Here is a 26174-nt window from a genome sequence, read left to right as displayed (position 1 = left end):
TTTTTTAAATGAATTACAGACCATCCTCCTAATTGGACCGGCTTTCTCCTCTTAGAAGATATTATTGGTACGAGTGGCAATTTTCTAAACGTCTCTTCGAGTTCCCGGCTTTTGCCCATGCATGAAAGGGACATGCAGAGACTGATTATGCCCAAACGAAGAATATTATGGGATCGGAAGCTTTTGGTATAAAGCCAGATCCATTATCTTTACTAAAGGAGAACACTTTATATATGATATATATGATATTAGTCTTCTCATATAGTATCATCACTACCCCTTTTTTGTATATTCTTGAATATCTACATAGACATATCTCGATTGCAACATCAATACTTCATAAAGAAAATGCATGCTAGAAGTATATAGAAGAAACGGGACTTCCACTTCTACTCAAGGTATGCAAGTACTGGTCCTCGACATGTCTCGATGTGGATCAATGTTACACATTCATGCTGCGTTCGCGTTGGCAACCGGTCATTGAATTATAGCCCTTCTGTACCCTCATTCTGGAATTCTAGTAGATAGCTAGCCTAGACGAAGAACTTAATTAGGTAGCGAACTTTGACTTCTATACTTAACGCGTCTTATAAGATTGCCTGCTTGTCATCTTACCGAACTTTCTCGGTGTATGTAGCACTTGTTATTGTACTAAATCAGTCGATGCGAGAACGTTGTGGAGATTTGTTGATCACAAAAGTGGAATTTTCCATCTCTTTTCAGCTTCACTACGAACAATTCCAATCGGCATTTTAAATTTCCAGAGATACTAATATAATATAATAAGATAAGAAATTACAAAAGAGAAATCCGGGTGGGGGGGTGCCGGGGGGGGGGGGGGGGGGGGGGGGGGGGTTGGTGTTGGTGGTTGTGAGGGGCTACGTCGGGAGAAGGCTTTTGGGGGATTTCATTATCGTCGAATCATATAGCAGTCTAAGTGGGGCGTGCATGGATTATAAGTTGCAATCGGAACCATGCGAGGAGCAAATCTGATTAATTCCACAGCGGCACGTAGCATAAAATTCTGGGTATGGCTTTATTCCACGTTGAAGATTCATGGCAAGAAAAGGAAACAAAGTAAGATGAGTAATTGAATGCGACATAGTTGAGTGTGATTGAGTATTGGAATCAATGATTCAGTATGTTGGAGAATGTCTTGCATTAAGCCTGGATTGCGGTAACTCGAAAACCTGGAGCGAGGAAGAAATCATGGGAAAGTATTGTTTCCCATATTTTCGGGAATTTTTTGTAACCTCATAAAAGAAAATATCATAGAAAATATTATGGGAGAGATATTAGGGTATCTCTGGAGATATTATGATATATTATCTTGTAAGTCTATATATAAGGTCTTGTACGAGTTGTAAAAGGTGCCTTGGTGCCGTGAAACCTAGGCCTTTGGGGGTCGGTGAGAGAGAGAGTCTAGAATCACGGGGTCGGTGATTGTGTGATATTCATGAGAAATTCTCTGAATTATCTTCTTGAAGTGTTGGTTTAGAGTGAAAGGATGGAAAGAATTGAGAGATCGGATTAGACTCTTATCGGGATTGAGTTTTGTAATGGTGGCTAAGATTAAGAGATATCTCTAATGGCTGTAATATACTGCTTATCGATTTAGTGGATTCTCTTATTCTGTCCGTGGATGATTTCCGGTTGAGGGTTTTACCATGTATATTTGGTGGTCGATTTATTTTTCTCTGTTATCTCATCTCGTGTTATAGGCATCTTGTCACAACAATTATTATCAGAGGTAGGAGCCGGATGGGATCCTGAAGATGTCAGTTATGAGATTCGATGTTGAGAAGATGGATCGAATGACAACGGATGATGGCAGATCGAGTTGAAGGGAGTGCTAGGAGGAGAAGCCCTTACAGCCTTGACCAAAAGCTCAAGATACTCAACTTGGTGTAGAGGATACTCATACTGGAAGATCTGAATGGAGGCCGAATCCCTACTGAATTGAGCACCTACATAAGATAGGCAGAGAGAGCAAATGAGATCGCGGAGACATTTCGAGCTTACGAAGTTAATGGTATCATGTACTGTTGAATTCGGAAATTCTACTTTGAAGAAAAGGTTCAACTTTTGAGGGTGCACCACACGTAAGCTGAGGAAGCCCCACACCTCGAAGAAGTCCAAGGGTGGTTTGGACTGGAGCAGAGCGATCGCGCTGGATGAGGTGGAGCCCGATGAGGGTTATGACAAAGTAGGTGAGAGGAGATGACGGTTGCGGTGTTTGGCTGAATGCAAGCCAAGGTGGAGATTTATTGGAGAGTGTCTTGCATTAAGTCGGGTTGCGAAAACTCGAAGACTCGAAGAGAGTATGAAATCGGGAGAAAATATTGTTTCCTATTTTTTTGAGATTTCTTGTAATCTCATAAAATAAAATATCTTAGCAAATATTTTAGAAGAGATATTAAGATATTTTTGGAGATATTAGGATATATTTTTTTGTAAGTCTATATATAGGACCTTGTACGAGTTGTAAAATGTGTCTTGGTGTAGAGAAACCTTGGGCCCTTGGGGGCCGGTGAAAGAGATTCTAGAATCACGGGTCAGTGAGGTGTGATCTTCAATAGAAATTCTCTGGGTTATCTTTCGATTTAGAGTGACAGGATGGAGAGATTGAGAGGTTGGGTTAGACTATTATCGGGATTGGGTTTTGTTTCTCTTTATTTAGTTTCTCATTTCTTTATACTAAATCCATATGAGTCTTTCATAATTTAAAAATATAAAAAGAAATAGACCAACTCGACTAATCATTGGAGAGTTCGGACATTGCGACAAGGTAAGTCCTCCATTCCCATAAGAAATCCCTTTATCTCATTCTAAGGAGGGTATCCACGAATGACGCATGGGATCAATAGAAAGAAGCACTTAATTCTTTCTTCCACTAGGAAGAAATCTCAGTTCCTGAAGTGTTGTCTCTTGACTTTTTAGTGACCAGTTGTATAGCGCTCTCCTTTTGGAAGTTGGATTACTATTACCTTTGACGTTAAAACAACCCGGTCTGAAGCAGTGGAACGAGCTTCTACGATCACTTTAAATGATCATTACTAACCCTCCGAAACGACAAGTCGATGGATGAACCTAGGTTGGTGGACTTACGGCTCCAACTCACGATCGGCGGTCACTTCTTCTGGAGAGCTAAAGAGAGCATAGGGATAATATGATCGAGCATACAAGAACACAAAACCGAGTCACCTAGGTCACACACCCTATTGGTCATCCACATGATTGATCCAAGTACCAAGTCTAGTATCACAGTTTCTCGTATATGTCTGACATTGTGGGTAAGAGCCCAACTGCTCTGCCCAGCCCCTCATGGGACGCCCTTCGAATGCTTTCTGCCAGACTGAACTAATGAAATGGCAGTCTAGTCATTCTCACAATCTCTTGTCATGAGCCAAGCAAATGAGCTTTTCTTTCCATTACGATAAAATAAAGGTTGGTCGGATGACAGTAACATTTGTCCCCCACAACATCAATAAAATCACGGGTCTCTTACATTTATATGTACGAAATAGAGGGTTGTGAAGAGGGCAACATTAGGAAAAAGAGGAGGGAAACAGAGAGAGAGCTCTTATGGCAATGGAGAACCAGAACCAGCAGCTGCCCCTTCCTCTGGAACAGGCCAAAGGAACCACTTTTCTTAGGACATGCTTCAATGGCCTCAATGCCTTATCAGGTCAAACATTTGCCTCCCCTTTTCTATCTCTCCGATGATTACACGTCAACAGAAAAGATCTCCTTATGGGTTTGGAATTCGAGGGTGCACATGATAAAACTGATAAGTAGATAAATTTGTGATTTTTGTTTCCAGGAGTAGGATTACTTTCAATTCCCTATGCCCTTTCCCAGAGTGGGTGGCTGAGCTTGTCATTCCTATTCATTATTGCCATGTTATGCTGGTACACGGGCCTGCTCCTCCAGCGCTGTATGGACACGAACCAGCTGATCAAAACCTACCCTGACATAGGGGGGCTCGCGTTTGGTCCGAAGGGCCGTGCCCTGGTTTGCGTCTTCATGTACCTTGAGCTCTACATGGTGGCAGTCGAGTTCCTCATCCTCGAAGGAGACAACCTTGACAAGCTGTTCCCAAACGTCAGGTTCAACCTTGGAGGCCTTAAGATTGGGGGAAAACAGGGGTTCGTCCTGCTCACGGCGTTGATAATTCTGCCAACTACGTGGCTCAGGAGCCTTGGAAAGCTGGCCTATGTCTCGGTTGGGGGAGTGGTGGCTTCTGTGGTTCTTGTGGGGTGTGTGCTGTGGGTTGGGGCAGTGGACGAGGTCGGGTTCCATGAAAAGGGGATGCTATGGGATTGGAGTGGGATTCCTACGACCATGAGTTTGTATTTGTTTTGTTATTGTGGTCATGCCGTGTTTCCCACTTTGTGCAATTCCATGAAGGACAGGACTCAATTCTCCAAGGTAAGATGAATCATCGGTCACCCATTTTTATTTTTATTTTTTAACAGTGTTGTCATGAATCCACAACCCGACCGGAAATGATCGGGCATGAGTTCACAAATTGGAAAAAGTGCTACCTACCGATTGCTTGAACGAACTAGATAGGATAAATCTGATAGATATCAGGATGTGTAATTGAATGTCGATCTTGACTTATATATGATGTCAAAAACTTTAATTGCAGGTTCTAATAGTCTGCTTCATCACGAGCACCATAACCTACGGATCAATGGCCGTCCTAGGCTACTTGATGTACGGCGAATACCTGAATTCCCAAGTGACACTGAATCTCCCCATAAACAAAATCGGCTCCAAGGTAGCGATCTACACCACCCTAATCAACCCACTCACCAAGTACGCGGTCATCATAAGTCCTATCGCCATGGCGATCGAGGAGGTTCGCCCCTTCCAGGGCAGCCGGCCCATAAGCGTCCTGATTAGGACAATGATTGTTATCAGCACCGTGATAGTGGCACTCACAATCCCATTCTTTGGATATGTGATGGCTTTCATCGGGGCGTTCTTGAGTGTCACCGTGTCCCTGCTGCTGCCCTGCCTCTGCTACCTCAGGATCCAGAAAGCTGCTCGGACTTTCGGGATTGAGCTGGTCGTGATCGGGTGCATCGTGGTGGCCGGGGTTGTCCTAGGCGCGGTGGGCACTTATACGTCATTGAAACAGATCAGTGAGCACCTATGAGAAAGAGAAATCACGAACAATTGTCCAGAGAAAGTATGTACTTGGTTAAAGAAAAGATTCAGCAGGTGCAATGTAAGCAACATCGATTCATGATTGATAGAAAGAAACATACAAGAGATCCGGGGAGATGCTGAACTGCAATTCCCGAAAAAGCCGAAGCAAGAGCAGATGAATTGTCTTTAATGGTAGTAGTATAACGATCACTATTTGTATTTTCCGGTTGAAGCACGGGCCGCAAAGGTGCATTTGAATGGATAACATGCAAATCCTACATCACAACGGCACCACTTCGATCCAGTACTCTCTAACTTTATCTTAATAATTTAGAAAATTGTCACCAATAAGCTCTCGTAGCTCAGTTGGTTAGAGCACCCGTTTAGTAAGCGGGAGGTCTTGAGTTCGACTCTCAACAAGAGCAGTTGTCTTTCTTTTTCTTATTTTAATTTTAATTTTCCTTTTGTCTTTGCCGATCACCTGTTTGATAAAATGCCAAAACCAGGAGAAAAGCTCCACCATCCATGGCTATTGCTCCGCCCATCCCTGCCCTTATCCTCCTCCTCTCTCTCTTTCCTTCCTCCAGCTTAAGACCCGAAAATGGCGGCGCCACCCCTACCACCGCCGCAATTCTTTCATTCGACCGGCGCGGCAACCGCCCCTGACTCTCCCACTCCACTCTCTCTCCTACCCCAATGCTCCTCGCTCAGAGAGCTGAAGCAAGTCCACGCATTCGCCATCAAGACCCACCTCCTGGACTACCCCTCCACCATCACCAGGCTCATCGGCTCCTGTACCGCCCGCCCCAACGCCGCGTCCATGGCCCACGCTCGCAAGCTGTTCGACCAGGTTTCCCACCCCGACACCATCCTCTTCAACATCCTCTCCCGCGGCTACTCCCGGCTCAATAGCGGCCTCTCCCTGGAGGCTGTCTCGCTCTTCGTTCGGGTGCTCGCCATCGGGCTCACCCCCGACGACTACACCTTCCCTTCCCTCCTCAAGGCCTGCGCGGTCTCCAAGGCCCTCCAGGAAGGGAAGCAGCTCCACTGCTTTGCCCTTAAGCTCGGGCTTGTGGACCATAACATCTTCGTGTCCCCGACATTGATTAATATGTATACGGAGTGCGGAGATGTCAACGGGGCGCGCAGAGTATTCAACAGTGTCAAGAGCCCCTGCGTCGTCACGTACAATTCAATGATAACGGGTTATGCTCGGGCTAGTAGGCCTAATGAGACCTTGTCGATGTTCCGGGAAATGCAGGCTAGAGATCTCGTGCCCAACGATGTGACGATGCTCAGCGTTCTCTCCTCTTGTGCGCTGCTCGGGTCATTGGATTTGGGCAAGTGGGTGCACGAGCACGTTAAGAAGAACGAGTTTGATAGGTTCGTGAAGGTTAACACCGCCCTAATAGACATGTATGCTAAATGTGGGAGCTTGGAAGATGCAGTTTCCGTATTCCGGGAAATGGAGCTTAGGGACACGCAGGCTTGGTCAGCCATCATCATGGCACACGGGACTCACGGGCGCAGTTTCGAAGCTATATCAATGTATGAGGAGATGAAAAGGGCGCGAGTTCCACCCGATGAGATTACCTTTTTGGGCCTCTTATACGCGTGTAGTCAAACAGGACTGATCGAGGAAGGATATAAGTTCTTCCGCAGGATGAGTGAGGAGTGCGGGATCAATCCTGGAATCAAGCATTACGGGTGTATGGTAGATTTATTAGGCCGAGCAGGACGATTGGAAGAGGCTTACAACTTCATAAACGAGCTTCCCATTAAGCCCACGCCTATTCTTTGGCGGACTCTGTTATCTGCTTGCAGTAGCCATGATAATGTACAAATGGGAAAGCAGGTGGTCGAACAAATTTTCAAGCTTGATGACTCTCATGGGGGAGATTATGTTATCTTCTCGAACATGTGCTCCCGAGCAGGTCACTGGGAGGAAGTAGACCGTATGAGAAAGTTGATGGGTGATCGAGGGGCTGTGAAGGTTCCCGGGTGTAGCTCCATAGAGCTGCACAATGTTGTTCACGAGTTCTTTTCTGGAGATGGAGTCCGCTCCATTTCCATGGCCATTCACCGTTCAGCCGACGAGTTGTTTAAGGAGTTGAAGCTGGTGGGCTATGTTCCTGACACTTCTCTGGTCAATCATGCGGATATGGAGGAAGAAGAAAAAGAAATCACTCTCAGGTACCACAGTGAGAAGCTTGCAATCGCCTTTGGTCTGCTGAACACCCCTCCTGGGACGACAATCCGTGTGGTCAAGAACCTGAGGGTCTGCAGGGATTGCCACTCAGCTGCGAAGCTCATATCCTCGATGTTTAGTCGACGGATAATCCTTAGGGATGTTCAGAGATTCCATCACTTTGAGGATGGAAAATGCTCATGTGGGGATTACTGGTAGACAATATACGGGATGATAGGTACATAATTTGTGCTGTTCCGTACAGATACAGATACTGCACTTGATCTTGGCCAGAACACAGAGGCAAGGACTGGAAGCTTGGCTTGCTAACGAATTGCCATATTCGTGAATATGGATTGCCGAGGAAAATACATTCCATAGAAGGCAGGATCGTTGAATGGTGTAAGTATTTGTTTGTCCCATATGAGAGACGATCATCGGCCAAACGGATGTTGCGGTGAACATTGATGTGGACAGAGGACATAAAAGATTTCAGGCATAAAATTTTGTCGTTCTCAAAATAGTCAATTTCAGGCGATTGCCAATATTTTCGCTCCAATATTGTGGACAGAGGACATAAAAGATTGAGCAAACCATTCTTCAGACAATTGAAAATCGCGGATTTCACTGCATCTGCTTATTCTGCAGCATGGATCTTAGGGATCGGATCTAGTGGTTCTTCCACTGCATAGAAGAGTCGGCGAATATCCTGGTTTCTCATAATACAACTAGTTCTCAAGGGGCTACAGGTTCCATTTCATATTGAAGGCAGTTCTAGATCTTTATGGAGTGCTTTAATAAGCGAGGCATAGGTGGATCCATTAATCTTTATATTGGTCTAATTCATTGATACATCATATGGCAATCTTCATTCATACCACGGCAGTATGTTTGAGTATTATGCATATTTAACCCGAGTTGTTCTTGGCCAATTGAGCTTCTAACAGTCTTAGTGGTTTTCCTTGGGGATTCAACTCCTGATTCAAATTCATGACATTTCTAGATCATTATGAAGAATTATGCACAGTTGATTCATAAATCAACCTGTTCTTCCTCATATTGATCTAATTGGTCGGTACGGAAACATTAATTGGGCACTAACTTGTTCCCAAATTAAGCAAAAAAAGGTACAATGGAGGGAAGTTAACTAAAATATTCCCACCTAAGAAAGTTTCTCCACATTCGGACTGAAAGAAAAGAACTGCCAGGCGTGAAGGGAACACCAAGTGATGATAAAAGGCAATCCAACATCTGACCGTCAACCGACGAAGGAACCATAAAATACTCAGGTTGTAACAAATTATAGTTACAATCTTTGTATTTGCTTTGACATTCATTAATTATTATTCGAAGACTGACTACGAATCAAAGCATATGCAGGTTCTCTCTGCCCTGCCACTCCTTCAGTCTTACAGTACAAATAACGGTTAATAGCTTCTGTCAAAGAGTCATTACTCAACACTCCAAACCATCTGAAGTTCCTTTATACGAGAGAGATGAAGCTCACCACTTCGAGGTTGATAAATGTCTTCCTGTCACTGCAGCTCTTTTCAATATATCGCAAGTCCATGACTTCGATTTCTTCTACTTCGTTCAGCAGGTCAGTTAGTCTAATACTGTACTACATCATAAGACGTTACACCTTGAGTTGTCTGAATGTCCATAAATATCGAGTCGTTACAGCATTTTAGATTGCTCGATGAGCTATGATCATTTTTCTGTTCTTATAGTGGCCCGGTTCGTGCTATAACACCAAAGAAGGGTGCTGCTACCTACAATGGATCTTCTCCTTCTTGTTGTGATGGCACACCCTTCGAAACCGGATTGGTTATCGTCTTGACCAACCACTCTCATTCGCATAGAGGCTCTTAACTGTCTTGTGCTTGATGATTCTATGATAACATCAAGTTTCAAATCATTTTCTGGTGCATATTTGATCCCTTCTCTCCCACTATTTATGCATGTCTTGATGCAGAAAGCATACGAAGTTGAGATGTGAAGCCCTATCTGACTATATCTGTTACGGTAATGATTAATGTTGTAGCTTGGGGATATCATACTACGTATGGAAAATAATTGGCAGGGGCTAATTTGCCCCAGCTCGCCCTTTCAAATTCTGGATGTATGAATGGGAAAGGCACGGCACTTGCTCAGATGCTGTCCTCAAGGAACACGACTATTTCGAAGCAGGTGTTGACCTTAAAGATCGTTTTAGCCTCCGCGACATCCTCAGTGGGGGGGGTAAATTTACATTGGTTGGTCTTCTTGGCATGAGTACTTTTTACTAAAGACCCGATACTAACAAGGGAAAACTTGCTCCAGGTATAGTTGCAGATGGGTCGTCCTACAACGTTGAGCAGATTTGGGATGCTATCAACCACATGACCAGGTACAAATCATGGATTGAATGCAACACCAATAAGTCGGGCAACAGTCAGTTTTACCAGGTTTGCATGTGCGTGGACAAATCTGGGCACAACTTCATTGACTGCCCGGTTTTCCCTAAGGGTGCCCTGTCCGTGTCAAGTTCCCTTCCTTCTAGGACCAGCTAGGTGGAACCAAGCATATGCGAACTCTTATACCGAAATAACTCGCTGCTCGATCAAAATCTTCTATTTTATATACCAGCTACTCGACCTTAACTGTACATGGGACACAGTTATAAGATCAATCGGTTATCTTTTTGAGACGCTCAAAATATAATCCTTGATGTCAAATTAATGTTGGTTTCGACTCTCCAAAACAGCAAATAAAGTCAGGGGTTTTAGCTGATCGATTAATCTCCTTTTGAATTGTGTCGTTGACAATTGTTCATTAGTTGCCAGATCAGTTCGGGAAGTTTAAGATTAATTAGACAACCAAAGATCTGAAATTGTTTCCCATCATTGGTATTAGAAAGTTGATTTTTTGTTAGAGCCTGAATAGCTAATGTCTTGGTAGGTGGCTCTGTGAAGCGCGAATCCGATTTTCAGACTTTTCAAGAGTTGTTTGCAGTACATAAGTATCTAATGCATAGATGCACTTCCTATATCGAGTTCCCACCCTTCTAAAATCATGCAGTCTGATTATAAGTGATGTATGTGATTGTGACATAAGATAGTTAATGCCTGAATTTATTCGAGCATGTAGAACATCTTTCATGGTTTTCATGCACCAAAAGAGGATAAACTCGGGCATCGGGCTGTAGTCAAAATGTGTTTGTAAGTGATGATTCCTCCAAAGAATTGATCATTAATGGTAGAGCATGAGTCAGCAAGTTGTTTCCGTTACGTTAAGTAGTCTGATGCCCCTTTGGAGATTTCCAGCATCAAGAAAAGAGGGGGGAAAATAAAGGAAAAAGAAAAAGACTATCATAGATCAAAGTTAGCAATCTGAACCCAAATTTGTTTTCTGACATTAGTATAGCGATGATCGTGCTTTTCCTTTTCATTTTTTTTTTTACTTGTTGATGTCTTGGTCATGCCCCTGTCATGCTTGAATGATGCACAAACCTGATTTTCAGATATTTTACGAGTTCTATTCACTGCAGTTACCGGATTCGTGTGCCCTTGAGCTTAGGCAAGAGGCAGTGCCCGAGACAAGAAGCCCGGTTCGCTTATGGATTCAGATAGATTCATAACGGGCTTGGAGAACGAACAATGCAATCACGTACTGTACTCGCTGTCCGTACAGCACGCGACGATTAGTGACCATAGAGATGTCGTGATAGAAAGGACCGGTTACTTGTCCCCAGGAAAGGCCGGGAAGGAAGTAGTGGTGTGGAAGGCGTGAACTCTTCTCTCAATTGGCAAGTTTTTCATTGTCAAATGCAGGAGCGGTGCAAATGATTTCCCCCATTAAAATATGGAGTTGCTGAGGATAGGATAAAACAGGTTTAGGGTCATGGTATGTAAGTGATCAATCAATCCTGGGGGTGGACCACATGGAAGAAAAACTATAATTATTCCACAACACATAGTGTGAGCAGCGCAGCATAGTCAAATGTTCGGTTAGGGAGTTGCAGCTTCGAAATGTTTCGATTAGTGACTCACAATTTTCTTGTTCTTATCGTGCCCAAGCAACTTTTCCTATAAAGAATACTCTGTTATTTTGCTGTCAAATTTAAAGGACTTGCACTTGCCACTGAAATTGAAATTTTCTCCATGGTAGGTACTTCCAATCTATCTCCCAGATCAGGCCTGGAATTAGCCACATCGGGCTGGACCCGGCTCTTCAGAAAAAGGGAAAGTTTCTGCCTTAATGCGAAATGATGAGCTTGCGGATTCGTTGGGAGGTTTATTCGGTGATCCTAACTCGCATTGGATGCATGCTTCAGTTTATCAAAGTGGAATCGATCAGTTTAACTTATATTACTATTCCTATATTGTTGAAACTTAAAAAAGAAAAAAAAAGTTGGGGAGTGTTTATATCTATGCAAAATGTCCGCAGGTGAAAATGCTTACTCTCAGTTGTTTGTCCATGGAAGAAACTGCTGCTGACAACAAGCAACTGTTGTCCATAAGATACCCATAAGTAACAGATAGAGAGAGCCACAATCCAACCATAAAGGACTTGTTCTGCTTTGTCCTAATTCAACTGATGACGTGAAAACCGATGATTTTGGCTGGAAGTGATAAGGCGACCTTCCTTCAGGCTCAGGGTCAAGGATTCGACTCATGTGGCATGTAAAGGATGCCAAAATAGCTCCTTGCCTAATTATTAGCCTGCTCTGGCCCTGGCAATGAATCATATTGTTGATATGCAGTCCCTCCGCCATGCGAATATCCGGGGGCTAAAGGAGGGCGGAGATCTCCCCTGATTCGATAACATGTGACCGTAGCGAACTTGTAAGGCCGGCACGTGCATTTTTTTTCCTTGTTTTGGTAGACAAGGACAAAAAAGGAGTATCAAAAAGAGGAACGAGAAGTCTTATGTACTAAAATAATAATTAGTTTCCTCCATTTTCGGAGAACAGCAATCAATGGGTTCATGATAACGTGAAGAAACAGAGCACCGAACGAGAAAAGAAGACAGAGAGTGAAGGGAACATCAACATCTGATGACATGAAAAGGCCAGCCGACATCCCAAGCATCAATGGATGAACCGTTACACACTAGGGAGTTGTCACAATTTATTATCTTTCTTTCGGAGATTTTTTTTTTAGGTATGAATCCTGGTATCCGGAAGCCTAATTGGCCTCGACTAATCCAGTCAAACCGGGTCGGCTCACTGAGAGGTAAAACTCGGTCATCATGGATTTTGCATTCACAAGGACGCGAACTGAGACCTTACTTAAGCGAAATAAGCACCGAATCATTTGAACCAATCCATTTTGGTATCTTCAAGAGATTTTCCATCTTCGTTTTCATTAATTATCATTCAGAAATTGGAAACAAATCAATGGCATATTCTGTCCCTGATTCTCTGCACCACAACCTGCCAAATCTGCAGTATAAATAACAGCTGCTAATTGCTTTGCTTCTTTCGGAGAATCACCAATAATCACTCCTACCCATTTTTGAGTTCCTTTCTGGTGCACAGAGATGAAGCTCGTGACTTCAATCCTCATCAACCTCTTCTTGGTACCGCAGCTCTTTTTGGGTCTTGTTCTGTCGCAGGACTTCGACTTCTTCTACTTCGTTCAGCAGGTCAGTGGGCTGGTTCTAATACCATTATGGACCGACCAATGCTCCGAGCATCTGAATGTTTTTGAAACATGAGTTGTTGTAGGGTTTGGGACCAATCAATGAGATATCATTTGGTTTTCTTTTTTCTTTTTTTCCCCCTCATTTTATGTAGTGGCCGGGATCGTACTGTGACACTAAGAAGAGCTGCTGTTACCCGACCACGGGAAAGCCGCCAGCAGATTTTGGGATTCATGGTCTCTGGCCTAATTATGAGAGTGGATCTTATCCTTCTAACTGTGATCCCAACAGCCCCTTTGATCCCTCAGAGGTATACATCCTGACCAGATCACTCATATACACATCGAAGATGCTTAATAAGTACTCTATTCTTCATATTCTGTCGCCATTTTCTGCTGATTGTTATTCTTTTTTTTTATTAATATATATGCATGATTTTGCTATAGAATCGACTATCACATAAATGCATCGGCTAACGATCTCAGATCATATATTAGCCGGCCAGAAACTGAAGGTCCACCTTATGAAACCTAGGACCCACTAGGATGATATTCACCACTCATTGCTTGTCTGTCCGATAACAATTGTTGTGATCCCGCTTGATGCGACAGATATCAGATCTCACTAGTAGTATGCAAAAGAATTGGCCAACACTGGCTTGTCCGAGCAACGATGGCACAAATTTCTGGTCGCATGAGTGGGAGAAACATGGTACCTGCTCCGAATCCGTCCTCAACCAGCACAACTACTTTGAGACAGCCCTCGGCCTTAAAAAGAGTATAGGTCTGCTCAACGTTCTGAAAAATGCAGGTAACTAATATTACTAGTGATGGTTTTAGGAATTTAACCGGAAATAAGATCTTCCTCGTGTACCTTGACATATGACCGAACACATTTGCTTTAGGAATAAACCCCAGTGGATCGTCTTATAGCCTGGAAAGCATTAAGGATGCTGTAAAAGAAGGGACAGGGTACACGCCATGGATTGAGTGCAACACCGATTCGTCCGGCAACAGTCAGCTTTACCAGATTTACATGTGCGTGGACAATTCAGGGTCCAACCTAATTGAATGTCCTGTTTTCCCCAAGGGGAAATGTGGTTCCGAGATTGAGTTCCCTTCCTTCTAGGATAATTCAATTTTAGGACGATTCATGACAAAACTTCTCAGTTATTTCGTAACTATTCAGTTGTATTCCGACTGAAGGTGAAGAATCATATGAAAAGCTTCCATTTATTTCTTGTACCTTAGCCTTCCTCTTCCGTTCCAGGAAGTTGGATTGCACCAAAGGGCCAGAGCCTAACACTGCTATATCCTATGGATGTTGTTTTATGGACCTTTCTACTATGGTAGCTTAATTCAATTATATGCTTACGGAAGTAATAGTATCAAAATGGTGAATAGTATTACAGAAACTGCTTCCACTTATCGGTATATTTGTTATTAATGCTTCATCGATATAGAGATTCAAGATCATAAATCAAATAAAAAATGCCATTAAACCATTGAGAATCATCAATTTTGTCCAATGCTATCAGTGAATCGCACCGATGATAAGACTCCCAAATAAAGTCCGAGTTTAGAATATTCTCAAAGCGCGCACTGTATGGCAAATTGTTCTCTAAACATATGAAGTGGATTAAAATATGTGGTGGAAAGCACATAATTGATTACATCGGCAAGAGATAGGTGAGGTGTTGACATGAATAATATATATATAATGGACGGTTAGATCCCTAATAATTCATCGAGTTGGATGATTCCATGAAGGAGAACAATTCCAGGTGCGAAAACAAAAAGAACAGACGGTAAAGGCCATGCTCTGTGCTGAAGGCCATTCCTCTTCCTTACCTGATAACTGATCTTCTCTTCCTACGTGGCGATCTCACCTTAACAGGTCATGGTCGGCATTGGTTGCACAAAGACCCTCTCGGCTCTCTGGTATCTGCTTGAACCTAAAATTCGATTGAGCAATGCGGACTCTCTTGAATCCATAAAGGCCATGCTCTGCGCTCAAATTCTCCATCTGAACACCCCCCTTCGCGTTTAAGACTCCTGAGATGTATAAGATTCTCTTCAGACTCAATTTCTCTACGTACATCGAGCGTCATTTGGTAGCTGACCTGTTAATTTTATTGTTTGATCCATTCGTGCCTAAGGAAGAGTTTTCGTGTTCAATGGCCTTACAAGTATAGGGGAAAATGTTTTTTGACAATATTATATGTCGAGGCAACTGCACTATATAAATCTGGAAAACATATCTGCCCTTTACTAGGACTGAATTTGGAGCCATTAGCTAAGATTCCACGGACGCCTGTTGGGTTTGCTTTGCTAGCAACTGCAAGTAAAAGCAAAGCAAGAAAGTCGGCCGGAATTTTTGTTATGGATCACAATGCTTTAAGATCAAACAAGCATGACAACCCAGAATGGAGGGTAGAGGTTAGGTGCGATAGCACTCGCCATCATCGATTCCAAACTAAGAGATCCCGGGATCCATTATATCATTATTCGGACTTCCTTTACCCCCCTTTATTTTCATTTCCATGCTCTGTCACCTGCTAGTTCCAAACCTTCTATTGTTTGACAACCGATTGCTTAGACCAGTTTCAAATCGATGTTAATGTGAATAGATCAGAGTTATCCGATAATAATAATACACAGTTAGCGTTAGGTAGCTTCATGTTCATATCGAATTGTCCAATTCAAATTGTTGGTTTTCCATTTTCATCGAAATAATTTGTCAGAGCTCTTCATGTTTGCTGACAAGACATGATACGTCCATAATTAATTAGACCCTCTCTGATCAGACCTTCTGGTAATATTATGAAATTATTCTTGGTATGTTGACTTATTTTTTTAATTAAACAACTTCCTAATAATTTAGAAAATAAGTGGACATGTTACAACATCTTACAGCCCAATACGTAATAACGAATGTAACAGATCTCTGAAGACTCATTTACATTGATTAAAATAAACTCTGCAGGACATATCCTTTTAGATATGCCCTTATGTTACTTCTCTATATATGTGACCCATTGACATTACGGAAGTCTTATCTTATACCATTGAGAAGAGAAGAGCAAACGAGAGAGAAGAAGATGAAGTACTCATCCAAGCATTCGATATTCAATGCACTTCTGTCGACGTGTTGCCTTTCTGTGCTCTGCATCGCGGACGACTTCGATTTCTTGTACTTCGTTCAGCAAGTGAGTGGCAGCTAGCTTTACTTGTTGGTTATTCTCAGCTTGTGAGGTTATGATATGATACTGATCATAGCTAATCTTTCTTAATGTCTAAAGTGGCCCGGATCATACTGCGACTCGAGGCACAGTTGCTGCTACCCGAAGACAGGGAAACCCGCAGCAGATTTCAGCTTTCATGGACTGTGACCTAACTACAAGGACGGATCCTACACATCCAAATGTAATCCTGATCTTGTTTTTGATAAGTCTCAGGTATATAATTTACACCCTCTCCTGATCAAGTTAAACAGCTGCAGATTATCAAGCGCCCACCTGTTGGGATTCAGCATGAAGATCTGCAAAAAAAGATTGTTGGAATTACACTGATGAAACTGAAAGGCAAGAATAATAATTTAAGACTGAATTAGATTCAAAACAAGTGGAACATATGATTTGCTTCGTGAGCATCGACCACATAAGTACCTGCGGTTCGCTTTTAATCGTACTGGTTTGATTCTCACGAGAAAGGAATAAGATCACAATATGTTATCATTCCATTTAAATTAGTGCTTCTCAACAGATTTCAGATCTCATCAGCAGCTTGGAGAAAAGTTGGCCAACCTTGTCCTGCCCAAGCAAAAACGGCCTCAAGTTCTGGGCACATGAATGGGTGAAACATGGCACCTGCTCCGAGTCCGAGCTTGATCAGCATGACTACTTTGAGGCAGGTCTCAAGCTGAAAGAGAAAATGGACCTCCTTCAAGCACTCAACAACGCAGGGATCGAGCCAAACGACAAGTTCTACAGCCTAGAGAGCATCAAAGAGGCTATTAAGGAAACCGTCAGTCACGAGCCTGGGATCGAATGCAACGTCGATCCATCTGGTAACAAGCAGCTTTCCGAGGTCTATCTGTATGTGGATACTTCGGGGATGGAGATTATTGAATGTCCCATTCTTCCTAAGGGATCAAGATGTGATTCAAGTATCCAGTTTCCCAAATTTTAACCAAAAAAGGGACTCGCCTACTCTAGAATGGCAGGGCGGTTTCCATTAACATCAATCTATTGACTGGCAAAAATTGTACCTTTTCATCTATGATTGGGCATCGATTCGTATCTCATGGAACAACTTAGTGCTCTCATCTCATTCCTAAGGTTAATAAATATGAGGCGCTATATATTTTTCTTTCATTGAATGGTAAAGGCAAAATAGAAGGAAAGGGAAGTAAGTGACACTGAAAATCCACTTTAATGATAATCGAACATAGGGCATTAACTTGATCGAGTATAAATTTATACATATGCATTAGACATGATATGTAAGTTTCGTAGAAAAGAATGAAATACAAAGAACCAACACTAGTATTTGGATAAGATTGATAAGATGAAGATGTTTATGCAGCTCATTAAATCATATCTTTTCGGTCAACAACGCCGGTTTTATTTTTGGTGTACACCAATTAGGTATTCAGAAGTCCAATTGATCTAAATTTGAGATAGGTTGGCCCATTAAGTATTGAGATTCTCCCAATCGTGAATTTTTTTCCATTCATAAAACTCGAACCTCTAAGACCTTTCTTAAAAAGAAGAGTTGTCGAACCACTTAAATCAATTCAGGTTGTTACTTACTAATGAGCTTAATCACAAGACAAGCTTTGAGTTTTACTCTGGATCATGGACCATGCAGAAGAAAAAAATGCATTTTTATTTCTATTGAAGTTGAACAATATTTCAATCAACGTATGCAACATTAATAATATTTATTTACTATAAGATGTACTCTTTAAAAGGTCGGGCCAAGATCAGACAACATGAATGCCCTGAGATGAAGCTGCTCATTGCTTTGCTTCCATTGGAGGATCACCAATCATCACTTCACCCATTTTCGCGTTCCTTTCTCACGCACACTGCTCGTAACTTCAATCCTCATCAACCTCTTCTTGGTACCGCAGCTCTTTTCAGGGTCTTGCTCTGTCGCAGGACTTCGACTTCTTCTACTTCACTCAGCAGGTCAGTTAGTCCATTGTTGATCGGTCCGAGTATTTCTGAATCACGAGTTGTTGTAGCATTTTTGGCCGATCAATGAGGTGACATTCAGCTTTTTCCTGTCTCTGTGTAGTGGCCAGGATGTTGCTGTGACACGGAGCAGAGCTGCTGTTACCCAGCCACTGGAAAGCCGGCTGCAGATTTCGGGATTTATGGTCTTTGGCCCAATTACAACAGTGGATCTTATCCTTCTAACTGTCATCTCAACAGCCCCTTCAATCTTTCAGAGGTGTACTCCTCATTTCCAGATCACTCTGAATTAGTAGTGCGTTCCATCATAGGATTCTGTCACACAATACCGGGTTTGATCATCTGTATGGTTCAGAATTGTATAATTCTCAAAAGAATCTATTTGATTTTTCCATTACATGTTTCGACTATATTATGAGTACATCACCTCTAAATCTCTCAACATATAATATTATTCACTGCAATGTGTTGCCCATGTGGTCACACGAGCTGTTCTGTCCAATAATAATTGTTGAGATTACGGTGCGACAGACAGATCTCACTGGTAGTATGCAAAAGAACTGGCCAGCAAATATTTCTCGAACCGTGATGTATGACAGAACATGTTTGCTTCAGGAATGAACCCTGATGGGGTGGACTGATAGCCTGGCCAAGAATCAAGGATGCTATCAAGGAGGGGACAGGATACACTCTGGGCATGGATTGAGTGCAACACCGATTCCACCGGCAACAGCCAGCTTTACTAGATTTACTTGTGCGTCAGGGTCCAACCTGATCGAATGTCCTGTTTTCTCTAAGGGGAAATGCGGTTCCGAGATCGAGTTCCCTTCCTTCTAGGAGAATTCAACTTAGGACGATTCATGACAAAACTTCCAGTTATTCCCTATCCAAGGCATATATTCCAATGGGAGGTGAAGAATCGTTTGAAAAGCTTCCATTTATTTCTTGCAGGTGGCCTTCCTCTTCCATTCCGAGAAGTTGGATTGCGCCAAAGGGCCAGAGCCTAGCACAGCTATATCTTATGGATATTATTTTACGGGACCACTCTACAACGTAGGGCAATTGTTTCAAGTTTGATTAATGGGCATTATAAAAACTGCTTCTGCTTATACAATATATCAATTATCAATGATCATCTGTATATAATTTCATTATTTAATTTAAATCAAAATCTCAAATGCCATATAACCATAGAGAATCATCAATTTTGTCTATACTATAAGTAGATCCCATTGATAATAAGACCCCAGATAAAGCCTGAGTGTAGAATTTTCTCAAGGCGCGTGGAGTACGATGGATTGTTCTTATAATAAGCATATGAAGTGAATTAAAATATGTAGTAGAAATCAAATAATTCAGTACATCAGATAATGGCAAGAGATTGGTCATCATGTGTCCACATGAATAAAATAAGTACAACAGATTTGATCCCAAATAAGTCCGGCTTTGGGCTCTAATTTGATGTGTTATACAAGATTCCATGAAGGAGAACTATTCCGGGTGTCAAAACAAATAGAAGAACCCAAGTATAACAGATCCAGGCCACTACGTGCCTACGAAAAAGTATTCGGGTCGAAGGAGAGCTTACAAGCATAGAAATGTTTATCGACAATACAAGTTCAACACATCGAATGCATTAAAAGCAAGGCAACCACGGTGCATATATCTGGAAAAAGACATATCAGCCCTTACTAAGAAAAGTGCTGAATTTGGAACCATTAGTTAAGACTCTTAAGACTCCCCCACGGAACACTATTTACGGATGTCTGTTGAATATGCTTTGCTGACAACAAGTACAAGCAAAGCAAAAAATGTCGGCCAGAATTTATGTTATGGATGGATCAAAATGCTTTAAGATCAAACAAGCAATGACAACCGCAAATGGATGTTAGAGGTTAGGTGCAACAATAGTCGCCATCATCGACCACGGACCAAGAGGTCCCCTGTGATTCATTATGTCATCACCATTCACCGGGACTTCTGGTTCCCCTTTATATTTCCTCCCCAGCTCGATCACCTGCTTTGTTCGCGACCTTCTCTTGTTTGACAACCGATTACTTAAACCGATATCGCATTGATGTTAACATGAATAGATTGGAGTCTTCGGGTAATGGTGTAGTTAATATTAGGTAGCTTCATGTTCATCCAAGTCTCATTCGAATTTTTTTTTTAACCATTCCGAAGAAATTGTCAGAGCTCTTTATTGTTTATGAGTTATCAGTCCTTTCTACTTAGGTTACCTGACACGATATATACCCATAATTAATTAGATAATGCCCCTCTCTCCCATCTTCTGGCATTATTATGAAATTATTTATTGGTGGAATTAAAGGTCAACTTTTAATTCGAAGACGTCCTAGATTAATTTGAACGAATGAATTTCTAATTATTACTTTAAAAAAAAGGACATATTACAACATTGTACAGTCCAATACGTAATAAGGAACATGAGAGTTCGCTGAAGATCATTTATTAAATTGATTATAGTAAGACTAAGTCGGGCATATACTTTCAGATATACCATCACATTACATCTCTATATATGTGCACCCATTAACATTACGAAAGTCCTGTCTATCACCTAATCAAAATAGAAGGAGCGAGAGAGCGAGAGAGAGGAAGATGAAGTACGCGTCCATAGGTTCGATCTTGATTGCACTTCTGTCGATCCATTGCCTTTCTGCGCTCTGTGCCGTGGATGACTTCGATTTCTTCTACTTCGTTCAACAAGTGAGCCAAGCTTTCCTTGTTGAGGTTATACTAGTGATAGTACTGGTCACGGCTAATATTGATGTCTTCTCCATTTTGTTTTTGTATGGGAAAAAAGTGGCCAGGATCGTACTGCGACTCAAGGCACAGTTGCTGCTACCCGAAGACGGGGAAACCTGCAGCAGATTTCGGCATTCATGGGCTGTGGCCTAACTACAAGGACGGATCCTACCAGTCTAAATGCAATCCTGATCATGTTTTCGATAAGTCTGAGGTAATTACACCCTCTCCTAATCAAGTTAAACAGCATTAGATAATCAGGCGCCCACCCGTCCAGATAGTATATATGTCGATCTGTCTAAGAGATCATTCTTGTTAACCTGTTGAAACTAAAAGACAAGAATATTGTAAGAGCGAATGAGATTCCCCATAAACTTGGAACGTATGGTTTAGCGCATACGCGTTGATCATGACCATGTATCTGCAGTTCGTTTTAACCAGTACTTCAATTCTCACCGGAAGGTATAAGCACCGGATGAATTCACATTCCATTTCAATTTGTCTCTCAATCACAGATTTCAGATCTCATTAGCAGCTTGGAGAAAAGTTGGCCAACTTTGTCATGCCCGAGCAACGACGGCCTCAAGTTCTGGGAACACGAATGGGAGAAACATGGGACCTGCTCGGAGTCTGAGCTCGATCAGCACGACTACTTTGAGGCGGGCCTCAAGCTGAAGGAGAAGACAAACCTCCTTCAAGCACTCAAGAATGCGGGGATCGAGCCAAATGACAAGTTCTACAGACTAGAGAGCATCAAAGAGGCTATTAAGCAAGCGGTTGGTCATGAGCCTGGGATTGAATGCAACGTCGATCCATCTGGCCACAAGCAGCTTTCAGAGGTGTATCTGTGCGTCGATACTTCGGGTATGGAGATTATCGAATGTCCCATTCTTCCCAAGGGATCAAGATGTGCTTCAAACATCCAATTTCCAAAGTTTTAACAAAAGAAGGGACTCGATCGATGCACTAGAATGGTCATCTCTATGGACATATATCGGCAACTGAACCTATTCATCTAAAATTTTGCATCAATCTGTATTTGATGGAAAAATTTATTGCTTTCATCTCGTTTCAAAAGGTTAATAAATAACAAAAGGCTGCAAATTTCTCCATTCATTTTGTTATTTTTCTTTTGTTACAAAAAAGATCCAACAGCTAATAGGAATAAGAAAAGGATAATAAGTGGCAGGGAAGGTCTTTCTAATGATATTCGAACTTAGGACATTAATTACATTGCTCGAATATAAATTTATGCATATGCATCGGTATCAATATATTAAGGGTGTTATCGATACACAATAAATTTATGATATAATTTGAAAATATATATATGTTTTCATTGCATACAAACTGAAAAATAAGCAATATGATATAAACCCCTAAGAAATCATGTAATGTCATGATCAAGAATTGAAAAAAAAAAAGATTATGTAAAATAAGTATAAAAGAATATTAAACTCAAACTTCAAAATTTTGAAAATACTTTTATTAATTTTTAAAAGCTATTTATGTTGTAAAAAAAAACTGTGCAATACATGAGTACAGTACCGGTGTACTCTTTTGAAGTTCAAACAATGTTCTAGTACTCTGAAATTTGAGTTTTTAATATTTGAGCCCCTCTGATTAATTTTTGCTCAATCGGATCCACTACTTTAAGGTTTTGAAGTCTATCAGTTTGCCTTTCGGCCCGATCGATGACGGGGCGCAAAGCAAAGGGCTTTAGACGCACTTGGGCCTCGTATCAGCCCATTGGTTCTGCTTCAATAATTAAAACCGTGCAAGATTATCAAGGTAGATTGGTTAAAATAGTTCGACGTTTATTCCTCTTAAATAAGATGTCGAATTCAAATTTTGTGAATGAGAAAAATTCACATTGGGAGATTTTTACCATTTATTGGGCCGACTTGACTCGACTGATTTAGTCGGGGTCCCATTGAGTTTTTAAATACCAGGATTGCATCTAAAAGTTCAAAAAAAAAAAGGCAAGATTTTTCTTATTTCTTTATTTAATCTATTTCCCCTTCACCCAAAAAAACATTTTAAAAAAAGGCGAGAGCAAAACAAAATCATCGATCATTTCCGTGACATATTACATATATATGTATATATTGATGAATAAAATCTCCGAATATAGTTCGGAGTATAAGGGCCTGTTTGGTTTCAAGATTATATTTTAGAATCACAATTCTAACTTAACTCTAATCACTACAAAATAAAATAATTCATACAAAGTCAAAGAGTGGGCCACATTTATATCACTTTTTTCCACAACAAAACAACATAACTCATACAAAGTCAAAGGGTGGGCCCCATTTATTCCACTCAAAATCAAAATCAAAATCTGATTTTAAAATCCTACTATGAAACCAAACGCAACCTAAATATGTTGTACATCGACCGTTATTGATCTATATATATTATCGGAGATATTTTTTTCTCTTGTAATTTGTCTCCAATGATCCAAAAGTACGTTATAAACTAAATGGAAGAGCCCAACCCAAAAGATTAGTAGGTTAAATGGGAAAGCTCATTTAGTCTATAAATCCCAAATTAATTGCTCATACAATCAATGTGGGATAAGTTTCATATTTCAATTGGTTCAGTCCATAATACTCATCCCCCAATAAGGACCAACATCCTCGTCGGTCGCGACTACGTTGGTCACGATCAGCACTCCTAGTTCAGTCCATAATAATCGTCCCCCCATAAGGACTAACGTCCTTGTTGGTCACGGCCAGCACTCCCGGGCTACCTTTTCGAGATTTGGCTCTGATACCAATTGTTATAAATAAATGGGAGAGCACTATCTAAAAAACTAAATTATTAGGTGAGAGAGTCCATTTAATCTATAAATCTCACATCAATTGCTCATACAATCAATGTGAGACAAGTCACATACATTCAATTGGTTCAGTCCATGATGGAGTATTGTCAATAATCTTATAACAATATATTTTACTTAATATAAAATCCCCGTGAGTTCTTCAAAGAAAAACCTTATTATAGACATGGTCGAATAAACATACACACAAGGTGGAGTAGAAGGGTGGGGGTCGCTCCCTTTAAACTCAGGAAAAGTAATATATTTAGTAACAAAGTTTAATTTTACTTAACTTAAGTTTTTTTTTTCAATTTAATAATACAATCATTACTCATAAAGTAAGCAACTATCTCACAGTTGATTTTCATCTTTTTCTTCAAATTCTCTCTCATCTTTTTCTTATCTATTATTATAATTAATTTTTTAATATTAAATTCTCTCAACTATTTAACATTTTTCATCAATTCAACAATATAATCATTATTTTTTTATCTTCTTTTTTAAATTCTCTGACATACTTTTTCTAACTACTTTTATCTTCATTTTCTCAAATTAAATTAAATCAAATTAAATCAAACTTAATTTCATTACCATAGGCTATGAAAATTTCTATTAGATATTGTCTAATTTATCAATTCCTAAAGAAATTTCCTATTTCGCTCCCCTTGATTCGGAAAAATAACAAAAACTCTATTAAATTTTGTTAATAGAGTTTTCATTTTCTGGCTTACATTTTACAACTTTCTAATAAAATTTACTTAAGTGTCCCTTCTAAGAGAGTAAATTTTAAAAATAACAATGATAAAATAGAGGTGTGCTGCTGCCCAACCGATACATACAATTAGTCAAATTGTCAATGAAGGTGTTTGCACCAACTATTGCGCACTTCTCTGACCCAGTACTCTTAAGCGTTATTCTTTGCATGCCTAACAAATGTGTATTGTCAATTATAGGTCAAGAGTTAGAGTCGTTGTCCTGATCAGATACCGTTCTTTTCACGATTCTGTCTTGTGTAATCTACAAACGCAATACTATAATTTTATCTCCATCTGTGTACATGCATATTATTCATCGCCTCATTTTAAGCGTGTTGGTCTAATGTAATGGTATTACTTAAGGTTTATTACACCAACTGACCAGAAGATCCGTCCTGATCCACCGCAAGGCAATGTATGTATGTGAATGATTGAATCGGAGCACTGATTAGTCCTCATTTCATTGTTAATAATAGAGTGGGTAATGGATGTATTAAAAGCCCTATGGGTCGTCATCAATGGTATTGGTCTTCGTCAATGGTGTGCTATGTAAAATTATTACGATAATAATACGTTCCCGCGACTCATAGATTAGATTATTATCAAATTATAAAAAATCCATACAAAAAATATACATACACCAACAGAGGAGGTAAGCGTCTTTTTTTCTTTTTCTTTTTCTTTTTTTGAATGAGGAACACATCTTTATTTTATTTTATTTTTTTGGGTGAATACAATTGTCTTTATTTTTATTTTTATTTTTTTGGGGTTACAACTGTCTTAATTTTTTTAATAACCGGAAGGAACAGACGGATAAATATATATAATATTCATCAATTATATGAACATTTATATTTAATAATTAATTTATATATTTTAATAGATAAATGTATCACTTTGGGATTGAATGATTGCAATGACAGTCCACTTTGTCTGGCCATATGCAACACGTCTCAGTTTCTGACCACTTTGTCTTTCCATATTAGGAATAAGGATCCGTATAATATGATAAGGAGTTTTTTTTTTTCTGAATAAAAGGCCGGAAGGAGGAGATCAGCGTAACAATCCATTTAAAATCAGATTAGTTTCATAGTTGCTATGAAATGTTCTATTCGCCCAAATGGGTAAAGGGCTCGATGAGACATCAGCCCACCTAAGTCACAATGATCTCATCAAAACTTATAATAGACCATAACAGCTCTCATACGGTTGAGAACATGGATCTACTAATACAAGCGCTTTCGTGTTTTAGTCGAGTTTCGATCCCTTAACCCCCATTTGGAAGACAAAGCCCGTTTCACAGGGCTACCATGTCGGTGGTAATATGATAAGAAGTTACAGTGATGCATTAGGTATATTCAGCTTAATCATATAGTATCCTTGCACTGATAAAGTTTTTCTCTTAATGTAATTCATTATTCATATAATGCATTAATATTCTTTTTTGCATCTATAAACCTTACATGTTTTAAACTAATGGCATCCCTGTCGATCCCTATTAAGGAAGGCATCGGTTACAAGCTTCATGTTCTTTGCAATGTCAATTCGTCGGGTAACAGTCAGCTTTACGAGGTGTACCTGTGCGTGGATACTTCTGGGACGGAATTTATCGAACGTCCCATTCTTCCCGATGGATCAAAATGTGCTTCAAGCATC

General features: G+C 40.6%; 4 protein-coding genes, 1 non-coding gene and 1 pseudogene across 6 annotated transcripts; all 6 read left to right on the top strand.

Annotated features, from left to right (window-relative positions):
- The first annotated feature begins 3527 nt into the window (after positions 1–3527).
- Positions 3528–5422, top strand: LOC116211659 (amino acid transporter AVT1I-like). The gene is made up of 3 exons (XM_031546126.1): positions 3528–3688; positions 3824–4431; positions 4655–5422. The coding sequence occupies exons 1-3, from the start codon at positions 3586–3588 to the stop codon at positions 5165–5167; spliced, it is 1224 nt and encodes a 407-aa protein (XP_031401986.1). The 5' UTR covers positions 3528–3585; the 3' UTR covers positions 5168–5422.
- Positions 5423–5511: 89 nt separating this feature from the next.
- On the top strand, positions 5512–5585 carry TRNAT-AGU. The gene has a single exon. It is a non-coding gene; the product is annotated as a tRNA-Thr (tRNA).
- Positions 5572–11739, top strand: LOC116211655 (pentatricopeptide repeat-containing protein At2g02980, chloroplastic). Of its 2 annotated transcripts, XM_031546121.1 has the most exons (4): positions 5572–8637; positions 8729–8948; positions 9324–9737; positions 11498–11739. In XM_031546121.1, exon 1 carries the CDS (start codon positions 5762–5764, stop codon positions 7565–7567), a length of 1806 nt encoding a protein of 601 aa, XP_031401981.1. In that variant the 5' UTR covers positions 5572–5761; the 3' UTR covers positions 7568–8637; positions 8729–8948; positions 9324–9737; positions 11498–11739. The 2 variants fall into 2 exon arrangements, with proteins under 2 accessions (XP_031401981.1, XP_031401980.1); XM_031546120.1 differs by having other exon boundaries at positions 8729–9737.
- A 1057-nt stretch (positions 11740–12796) lies between these two features.
- On the top strand, positions 12797–14351 carry LOC116211664 (ribonuclease 1-like). Its single transcript, XM_031546131.1, has 4 exons — positions 12797–12976; positions 13128–13283; positions 13585–13783; positions 13878–14351. Exons 1-4 carry the CDS (start codon positions 12872–12874, stop codon positions 14099–14101), a joined length of 684 nt encoding a protein of 227 aa, XP_031401991.1. The 5' UTR covers positions 12797–12871; the 3' UTR covers positions 14102–14351.
- A 1430-nt stretch (positions 14352–15781) lies between these two features.
- On the top strand, positions 15782–19273 carry LOC116210417 (annotated as a pseudogene).
- A 1464-nt stretch (positions 19274–20737) lies between these two features.
- On the top strand, positions 20738–22058 carry LOC116210321 (ribonuclease 3-like). The gene is made up of 3 exons (XM_031544180.1): positions 20738–20903; positions 21001–21156; positions 21458–22058. The coding sequence occupies exons 1-3, from the start codon at positions 20796–20798 to the stop codon at positions 21881–21883; spliced, it is 690 nt and encodes a 229-aa protein (XP_031400040.1). The 5' UTR covers positions 20738–20795; the 3' UTR covers positions 21884–22058.
- Positions 22059–26174: the final 4116 nt, after the last annotated feature.

Source organism: Punica granatum, chromosome 6 (assembly GCF_007655135.1).
Source record: "Punica granatum isolate Tunisia-2019 chromosome 6, ASM765513v2, whole genome shotgun sequence".
NCBI lineage: Eukaryota > Viridiplantae > Streptophyta > Magnoliopsida > Myrtales > Lythraceae > Punica > Punica granatum.
Note: the sequence above shows the minus strand (reverse complement) of the source record. Positions and strands in the feature narration are given on the sequence as shown.